Source organism: Rhamphochromis sp. 'chilingali' (genome assembly GCF_963969265.1).
Source record: "Rhamphochromis sp. 'chilingali' genome assembly, chromosome: 18".
In the NCBI taxonomy this organism is placed as follows: domain Eukaryota; kingdom Metazoa; phylum Chordata; class Actinopteri; order Cichliformes; family Cichlidae; genus Rhamphochromis; species Rhamphochromis sp. 'chilingali'.
The window spans coordinates 11,490,948-11,501,518 of record NC_137945.1 but is presented as its reverse complement, the minus strand read 5'-3'; the positions used below and the strand labels follow the sequence as shown (position 1 = coordinate 11,501,518).

The window sequence follows — 10,571 nt, the reverse complement described above, 5'->3', positions numbered from 1 at the left end:
TTGAGCAGACTATATGAAATAAAAGTTTATATATGCTTGGGTTGATGTTGTACCATAAGTCCAGCAGACTTTTAAATACATGAGCACTTGCTGCGTTTCAACCCTTTGCGCATTTACCTCCTTTAAGGTTGTACAGGACTTCTGATTGGAGAGAGCCTGAATAGTTTGTGTGCGCGGTCATTCCGCGTCTCCATAATAGACGTCCGAGCTCGCGCGATAGTGACAGTAAACAACATTTTGTTGGGCACACTTGTTAGACAGAAGTCTACATTTTTACCACTTTTTACGCATTTATAATGGAGCACGAGCAGTCTCGTCGACTAGGGAAACGGCGGAGGAAACGCTGCGTAATATTAATTGTCAGCGTTGTCCTTATTGTTATTGTAATCATCGCCGTGGTGTTGGGACTGACTCTCCGTCAGAACAAAAGTGAATTTGAATCTACATTTTTGTCTAGGTGTGAGAAGTTCAATCAGTAAGTGGTGGTATTTCAACATTTTCTTATTTACTTTTTTGGGATTTTCAGACGCACGCACATATGATAAAAGACACATGATCAAATTAATAATGATTAATCACTGAATGTGTACATGTGCACTTGCATGTTTCCATGTTTGAGCAATCTTGGCAAATGCAGGAGTGACTGCGTTTGAACTTGCGAAGTGGTAAGGCTGCTCTGCTTAAAAACAGGCGTTAGGTCTGAGGTCTGGTATTGATCGGTTATAGTCAATGATTGAGCTGCTGCTGTTTTGTATCCAGTCAGCTGGTTTGCACGATGTTAATATCTAATAGTAATGTATACCACTGCACATACAATACATACAGTACCTAGACATAATGATAATGTGTCTTGAGTAAATGAGACGTGAACTGCAGTTTATCCGTCAGGTGTTTTTGCCTGTTTCCTTTTTTGATATTTGAATTTTGCTTGTTACACAATATGATATCAGCAGGTGCACATTCAGCGTCCACGGTCTAACCACATGGCAGTTACCCTGCCATAAACTTCTTTCAGTAATATCTTTAATCATCTGGTTTTGTTGACACCAGTTTTTTTCGTTAGTTTTTTTTTGTTTTATATCAAATACGTTGCACTATTTAACATACTTAGCCTTTCTTTAAATCAAAATACACCTAAACATCAGCAAACATTATTTGTTTTTCAGATATGACTGTAAAAAGCTGTGGGGTGTCTTTCAGCAGGCCTATGTGGACAAGGATCCATGTAAAGTTCTAGTGGAAGCTTATAATCCCCTGATTGCTGCAGCCCCCTTCAAACCTCAGTGCAACAAAGTAATAATCGATGATTACACCATCTCAATCATCCCATCTGCCATAATCATTCATGAGCTGTCTAACAATGCAGTGTTTGTGGGTTAGACGATGTTCTGGAGCAAAACAAAGGATGTGGTCCATGGTTTCACTGACAAGAGAAAGGATTGTTTTGTCACTTTGGAGGACACTCTGTTGGGATCTGTCCTGGATGGTCTGACCTGGTGTGGAAAAGAAGGCAGCAAGGGTAACACTCTCAAAGCAGTAGATAAAAATCACAGTTTATTATTTGAACAGTGCAACAAACTACACACCAGCGAAAGAGCACCAGCAGAAGTTCATATAAGTCATGCTAGAATCTAAAAATATATGTAATTTGTCGTGCCAGACATGATTTGTTATTTGTGTGGCCTGTTGTTAAATTTACATACCAACAGCAAGTCAAGTCATGTCAAGGTTTTTGAGCCCTGACATTTAAGGAGAATTTCGTAAACTTGCCACATGCAGACTACACTCACACACAGATCAGATAAACCTTTAACTGTGGTGTTCATGCCCTCACTTGTTCTGAGAAGGACAAACGCTATCGCTTGAGAATGATCAAGAAACCTTGTAACGTTAATAAACAGTATCAGGCTACAGAAAACAGAAACATAGAATTCTACAAGACTTTCTGTCAGCAGAGCATCTTTCTAGCTTCCTCTTTTTAAAAAGACTCATTAAAACCACAGTAGAACAAAGATATTAAGGTTGATTAATAGCACTTTTCCCCCAAATAAACTTTTGCTAATAGTTTAAGCTCAGCTCACCAGAAATGGCACAGAAACTGTTGTAAGATGCTCGGCCACCTCACAATGATGTATATAATAATAAATGAATCAGTTAATAGTAATAATAAAGTCAAGGTTGTTACACCCAAATAAAGATTTTTTTTAACTTTTGGTTTCAGTGCAAATTCGGCAAACACATCCTATGTAGACAAGCATAATTTATCTTTTCTTTTTTTTTAAATAAGTTTATCTTCGAGATAGAAATTATGTTTCTGTTAAAACATGTCTCCATAAGCTTACTCATCAGGGGTGTGTTCCCTATGAGGTGTGAAAGGTTTCACTTTGTTCCTAGTTTTGGAAATAATCGATTACGCAAAAATTGCTTTGAATAAACCAGCATGTTCAGGTTTGATTCTTTAGTAATTGATTCAAACATACTATAGAAGTGATTTACATTGGAGCTACTCAGAGAAGATTTTGAGTCAACACTCTGTCTAAGCAGCTGAGGGTGGACAGCTAACATAAATGTGCCCTAGCTTTTGCTTTTTCTTTTCTGTCCTGTGTCGTTATGTAATGTTGTGAGATTTCTTTCCTTTGTTGTGTTTTATTTTGAGGAGTTAACCCAAGCAAATATGCATGTTGTTGTCATAGATACCTTCACTAGTGGGTGTCCCGGATGGTCAGAGTGTGAAAACAACCCTGTTCGCTCATTTTGGATTTGTGCCTCTGCTGCTGTAAGTTTTCAACATGAATTTACTACATTTTCTTTCTCTATTTTAAATGGCATAGTCCTGAGGTCGTGCATTGGTTAACATAACACACAAGTGCACTGCAGAGTGCAGCAAATCCCTCCAGAGTATAAGTGATGGTGATGGAGAAAAGAAATGTTCACGCTGTCTCGTTGTCTGTCAATGAGGCTTTGTGTTGGGCTCCATGGAGCGCTCTCCTGAGTGAGCAGCAGCCCACACATTCATAGGAGCCCTGCTGTGGTTGAGTTTGGGTTTTACTCTGTTTTGCAACGTCTGATTCTGTTGTGCAACATCTAACTTTTCCAAACAGTCCAAAAAAAAGCAAACAAACACACAAATATTCTTTGATTTATATTTTTTTCCAGTTCAGTGACTTGTGCAGCAGTCCCAGAAAAACAGAATCAAGATTTGTACTGTGTGTAATTGTAGTAGGAATTTCAGTTTAATGTAAAAAAAAAAACATAATGAAATTGATCCAGAATTGCTCAAGTAGATGCTTTAATAATGGGGATGCATTATGCAAATGCAAGTACCACATAGCTTTAAATAAAGTAGCTTTCGCATTAATTCAAAGGGCACATAAATACCATAAAATAAGGAAAAGATAAAGTTGAGTGAAAAAATTCATTAGCAATGAATTTTTATGAATGAAATGCTGTTTTTTCCTGGATTACACCGCAACTAAACAGTGACCTCTCCCAAGGCTAGCGAGGGCTTGTCATGTTATGCTTGGAATTTGTTACGTTTGGCTCCTAAACATACCGTTTTTTGGGTGTGTGATAATCTTAGCAAATCTTTAAAAAGCAGTATAACTTGTTTTGATCTTTTGCTGTTCATTTTGTTGTTTGTTAACAAAATGTACAGACCAGTAAAGCCTGGGTGAACTTAAAGGTGAACTAGAAGAAATGGAAAAACTGGAAAAACGACCACAGTCGCGTTAAAAAATGACATCTGTGAAATTATTGCAACATTTGGACTGTAAAATAATTTTAAATACAACATTGCATCATAATGGTAAAACCTCAGTGATATGTTGCTGCCTCATACTTCCTGTTATGAATATAATGATGTTCACATAATATCGATCTGTGGAGTAAGAAGTGCAGTCATTTCTCTGAGTAAGGGACTTTAGATATGTCCAATGTTCCATTATCACATCAATAGTGATAAACCTCACTTTACAGGAAGACACAAATACCTAAGTCTAAATTTGGGACAAAATATTGTGTTACTTTTTAGTTTTATTTACAAGATGACTGAGTGTTTCTTCAAAATCCCCTTTGTGTGTCTGTATAGTTTGCAGATGTTGCCTGTGGTGATGTCACAGCAATGTTAAACGGATCCATCAACACACCATTCAATCCTACAAGGTAGGACTGCTTCTGCTTCTCTCACAGTTTTATGACTTTTACTGAATAAAGTAATGTTTTTCTTTCAGTGGTAATATACAGCCACCAAAAATTTAACAGTGATATATGTGCTGAGTTTAAGCTAAGTTAAGTTATCATTGTAGATTAAAAGAACTGCTATTAAAAACAGTTATTATTGTCTTTGTTGCACAAGGTCAAAGGTTGTTGTGAAAAATATGTTCTTGCTCTACAAACCAAATCAGGTTTAAATGTTTGTCTCCACTCTGGGCCATTTTGATGCAGGCTGCTTCATTTTCATTTATATTTCTGTTACACTAGGGCTGCTGAATTAATCGAATTTTAATCTAAATTACGATCTGAGCTTTCAACGATCATTAAAAATGACTGTGCCGATTATTAGCACCTCCCTCGTGCTTTACTCTCGCGCTGCTCCGTGTGACAAATCCAGCGCACCTCTCTGCGTTTCGAACACGCGTCACAACAATTAAGAGGACCCGAGGGAAGCTCGGAAAGCGAAGCAAAAGTTATTTGGAGCAGAGGCGGAGCCAGACATTTGAAACACCCGGGGCTTAGCCCTAAAGGGTAGTATGCATGTGGGATTTCTTTTTTTTTTTTTTTTGGGGGGGGGGGGGGGGGGGGGGGGGGGGGGAGAAATGACTGACTAATAGGCTCTGTTTTGAGTTTTGTTCAAAAAAGAATGACTTCATATAGGGAAAAATATATACCACATGTGCAGTACACCTTAAACTAGTTTTTTAATTAAGCAGCAAGGCAGAACAAAGTCGGGGCTGTATTAAGACACGAGGACTAAACCCCAATTCAACCAGACCCAGAACTGATCCAGAATTAAAACAGGACTACAACAGTTCAAAATCAGGACTACTTAGGATTTAACCAAGACAGAACCAGAATCAGAACTAGATGATAGTAGCACTAAAAATCATCATAGACCTGCAGTACACTTATTTTTTTAATTCTACCAAAGTACACTATTTAGATTGAGAAAAGTTTATATAACTATTTAGCCTTGTTGTGCAAACAAGCCTGCATAACTTAATAAATATAGAATTTGAAAAATAGCAAACCTAAAAAGAAACACTAGGTACGAGATACATGAGTACCTATGATACGGTGATACTTTTGGTAAACGACCATTTGACTAACATGTGTGTCTCACCTGCTCTTGTTCATCTCTGTTCTGTCCTCATTCTCCATCTCCCTCTCTGTTCCTCTCTCTCCCTCTTTGTGCTGACAATCATCAAATATACAGTTGAAACCACATATTTATGTACACTTTTTTAATTGTAACATCAAATCAGACTAAATGTTTATTTTTTTAGATTGATAAATATAAAAAACATATTTGTTAACTTTAAGAGTAAAGAGAGAAACTATCTGTATTTCTTAATTGCAAATGGCACCAAATTGTATTCAAACTTGAGCCACACTTATGGAGCTCCATAGTTCTGTTCCTGGTGTTTTGGTTGATATCTCTTAATTTTCCCATTTCAAAGAAACAGGCTCTGTGTTTTGCCTTATATGCATCCACAGGTGTGCCACCAATTTACTCACATGGACTCTACTAACCTATCAGAAGCTTCTTCAGCTCAGAATGGAATCGTCTGGAGTTTCTTATTAATTAACAATAAACTTAGTGTATATGTACTCCTAAATTTGATCAAAGTGATAAAAAAATAGACAGCTCTGTCTCTCTTTATTCTGACATTTAACTAATTCAAAAGATATTTCAATATTTATCTAAAACAAAAGTTTACTCTAAATTGATGTTGTACAGTAAAAATGTTTTATGTTTTCTCCCTAAAGTGTAAATATCTGGTTACAAATGTGAATATCCTGCTGTGTACTGAAATCCCTCTTGTTTTGCATAGAAATATACTGAACAACATACAAAGCATAATATATAAAATAACATTTACCTGAGTTTTTTCTTTGAAAGAACCCTCTAATGTCCATTCTTATATTTCAGTACATAACTGAAACCGATTTAGTCGGGGAGGGTAAGAACTGAAAATATGAAATTAACACACGTAAGATAAGACTCTATAAAAAAAAATAGCATTTGTTCGGCTTTTCATTGTTGATTCACTTGAAGAACAAGTAACGTAATATTGGTCAAGTGATCAGTTTGATATCAATCTTTCGTGATACACCGTCATATTTACATTATTTGTACGGTATGAATGGTTTGCTTTGGTACCTGGTCAAACTTCAGTTCTCCTCTGTCTGCCTGGCTGCGTTTCTCCAACAGCGCACTCGTAGGCAGCAGCTGCCCCGCCCGCTTAGTGCCTGAGCTCGGATCATACCAATATCAGGGGGGATTCACGCACAGTCGTAAATTCCCACAGTGTGCACTATGTGCTTCGAATATTGTGTGTACTTTTTGTTTTATACAGTTGTCAGCCAGGCATCTAACTATGAAAAAATTACACTCCAAAAGACCCCGGGCTTCTGACAAAACAACCCGGGCTTAAGCCCAGTAAGCCACCCCCACGCTCCGCCCCTGATTTGGAGAGGAGAGGATAATGGCTTCTGAAGAAAGAATGCCGTTGGTTGAAGAGAGCTAAAACGACTTCAGTGGTGTGGAAACATTATGGGTTCGCGGAGTCAGACGTGGATCAAGTAGACATAGTGTGTAAACTTTGCTACGGTGTCGTAGCTGCACCACAGAGCAACACTACAAATTTATTCAATCATCTGAAGACCGCTCACAAAGTGACATACAATCAAACAATGAAAGAGCGGCAACTTTAGTTGACTTACCTCACTGTCAGTCTGATGCAATTGTGTGGCTACACAGCTTGCCTTGATATTTGGTTATTTGCATAAATATTATGCAGTATTTTGAAGTTCACTAAACATTAATGTTTACATTTTTCATTTATTTTTTATATTGCAAACATTTGCAATGTTATCAGTATTTGCACACTATTTTATATTATTTTTTGACAATCTTTAAAGCCATTATTCAATACATTGTTATTGTTAAATAAATATCATCAAATAATCGAGATCTCAATTTCAGTGAAAAAAATTGTGATTATCATTTTTGCCATAATCGAGCAGCCCTAAGTCACAATAGAGTGAAACTAGGACTGCAGCGTCCTTGCAACTCGGAAAGAAATCAGCACACTTGAAGTTGCAGTTGAAGAGTTGACTGCATTGAATTTTCTTAGCAATCAGCAACCAAATTCAAATAGTTCAGTTCAATTCAATTTTATTCATACAGTGCCAAATCACAACAACAGTTGCCTCAAGGCACTATATATTGTAAGGCCTACAATGAATAAGTACCATCTAACTTATTAATGCAGAGAGATTCAACACACTGCAGTCAGTCTGTCTTTCTGCTGTAGAGGACTCGACTTGACTCGCTGCAAGGGTTTTGTTCTAGATTGTATAAAAAGGCAAAGTTGATGGGCACCTTTGTCACTTTGTAGTTAAATTGCTGTCCTGCAGGAATTATATCAATATTTAGTTTCTTTTTCAAATCTATGAAATTCTGGCTGCACTCTGAATATAAGTAGTTAATATAGATTTGTTATCTAACATAAAATGCTGCGTGTGCTGACAGACAGACACAAACAGATTGCTTGTAATTGCCAAATTGGCCTCATTTAATCACAAACTGATAGGAGACTGATTCTGTCTAATTGCTGTTTTATCGCCTGTTCCTCATCTTAAGAGCAGCCATTTCAAAAGCAGTCTCATGGCTCAAGTTCATTGTAGAGGGTCACAATACCTCCAGTAATGCCACGGTCTACAATCCCTGCAACATAAGGCATTCTGCATTGAGAAATGACTACTGATCCTTTTAGTACTACAGAAATTCTTTAAGAGTGTGTCGTAGGCTCAAGTGCCACATAGATGAAAAAAAAATCAGTGTTGTGGTGACAGCAGTATCTAGTTGAATTTTGTACTCTAAGCTGCTGTTCTTTTTTTTCTTTTCAGTATTTTTGCAAGCGTTGAGGTGCCGAGGTTTAATGCCTCTAGGGTCAAGAAGCTGAATGTTGTTATGGTCATACAGAAGAACAACATGTAAGATTTTCTCTTTATACACAAATCTGTCACCACAATGTGCCTCCAATATTTTAAAATTGATCCTACATTCACTTCTTCTGTTCTGTTCCTAACTTCTTCAGATCAAACTGTAATCATTCATCCTTGAAGAATTTGACGCAAGCGCTAGATACAGGGATAACATACAGCTGCAAAGACGTGTCTGAGTAAGTACACGTGTGTTACAGAGGAGCTGACGACCTGTTTGTATCTGTCCTCACAAAACACAACTGACCTCTTGTGATTATCTTGTAATGTATTCAAACAGATCTCGGATTCAGGAATGTGGTGCCCAACCAGAGATAGCGTGTGGAGCCTGCTGGTGAAGATGTCTGATGTCAGTCACAACATACTAGCATTCAGCCACAGAAACATTTCTAGTGTTTCCTTTTAACTTTTTAAATAAAATTTGAGAATTTTTGTACATGTAAAATGTATTTTTCAAAACATGTATGTTTCTAATACATTCCACTATGACAATGTACATTTTAATTTTATGGGATCTGAAGTTAAACTTCTTTGTTTTTTTTAACTAAACAAATTGAGTACCATATGACATTTTCTCGTTGGCAGAATATGCACTATTTGTTCAATAAAATGCTGATTAAATGTTCTTTGTTTCAATTAATGTTTTCGAGTTGTTTTAAACATGTACATTTCTAAAAACATACCTAGATATAAAAAACACACAGTGGAAGACCATCAGTCATGGATTGGTCTCCCCAGAGCCCAAACCTCAACAGCAGTGTGGGAATCATCTTGTCAGAGAACAGAACAAAACGCAGCCAACATCTAAAGATGAGCTTTGAATGTCCTTGAAGAAGCCTTGAAAACTCTTCCTTGAGACTATTTAAAGAAATAACAAGAAAGCTTCCCAAAGAGAGTTCAGGCTGTGTTGAAGAATGAAGGTGGTCATACCAGGTATTGACTTTAAAGGTCATTAAAATTGTACAAACTCTTGTCTTATATACTATATTCATATAAGGGTCGATATATTATAATTAGTGCTAAGGGTGAAAGTGAAAGCAGTTGACCTTTTATTTCAAGTTGTAAAGATCTAAACTAAATCCATGGACAGCTTCATAATAACAGTGTTGATGGAGTGGACGAGCACACTGACAGGTTTGACAAACAATGACTAAATAATGATGCAGTCAATGTCAACATGGACCAGAAGTGTTTGCAGCATTTAATTTGGACACAGCATCTTATTTGTATACTGGACCATAGTAGTGCTATACTGGGTAAAAATACAATAAAACTGCACTGAGGACGAATTCCTTATCTTTAAAGTATTTACCTCACAGGTAGAAACATGGGGTTTTGCCAGTGAGCCTGTAGCTTGGTGATTCTTCTTTAGAATCCTCCTGAAACAAGACGAGACTTCCAACATGAAAGTGAAATTCATTAAGTAAATCCAAACAAATTCAAATAAATAATTAGAAAATAATCAAAAAAAATAGTTTATTGACCTGTACAGACAATGAACAGTTTGTAACTTGTTTTTTTTTTTTTGACATTTGGCAATGTATAAATCAGAATTTTTGTCTGAAGGCCAACAATAATTGGCCCCACCAGGAAGGCACCAGGAGTGACCCAGTACACACCTGAGCAGCCAGCCATGGACACTGAATCATCAATCCACTGGTGGGGACACCAGCCACTGGCAGGGTGTGTGGTGGGAGGAAATAGGCCCACCTCAAAGAGCCTGAGATGTTCTAAGAGAGGTGGAGTCTAAGGCCTGACCTGAAACATGAACATAGACACACGGGCATACACAAGACACAAGCATCATCCCCACCCTCATCTACACATATACAAATACTCACCCAGGCACCCAGCATCTAGACACACCAAAATGAATGCTGTACACACACTCACACTCCCATACACCCTCTATTCACTCAGGTCCAGGCACCAATACCCCAACATTGGCAATCTGCCCCAGACCAAGGATATGGTCCCCACAGCAGCAGACTAGCCCAGCGACTGGATGGCCAGCTCCTCCTCCATCTAGTCCCAGACAATGAAGAGAGAACAGGGGTGTGAAAAGACCCCATGCCTCACTTCGCCTGCTCGTATGTGGCTGAATGAAGAGACCTAACTCTGGATGCCATTCAGTATGCCCACCCCCAAAGCCCTATATGTATGTGTCATTAGAGTGTAGGTATTGAAAGCATCTAAGTTGTGGAATAACACTGAGACACAGGTGGCCAGAAGCAGAAAGAAAAGGAATGCCTCACCTGCACCTCAGTGATGTTCCTGATCCACTGGGATTTTCCCACAGAAACACTTCTAGAGATTACACAGAATGTTCTGAAAAACAGAAAATA

The 10,571-nt window shown here is 37.8% G+C and overlaps 1 protein-coding gene across 1 annotated transcript; it reads left to right on the top strand.

Annotated features, from left to right (window-relative positions):
• Positions 1–8,831, top strand: LOC308385550 (ADP-ribosyl cyclase/cyclic ADP-ribose hydrolase 1-like). The gene is made up of 8 exons (XM_080864541.1): positions 1–475; positions 1,167–1,293; positions 1,381–1,519; positions 2,694–2,776; positions 4,088–4,161; positions 8,131–8,217; positions 8,322–8,405; positions 8,507–8,831. The coding sequence occupies exons 1-8, from the start codon at positions 297–299 to the stop codon at positions 8,562–8,564; spliced, it is 831 nt and encodes a 276-aa protein (XP_080720667.1). The 5' UTR covers positions 1–296; the 3' UTR covers positions 8,565–8,831.
• Positions 8,832–10,571: the final 1,740 nt, after the last annotated feature.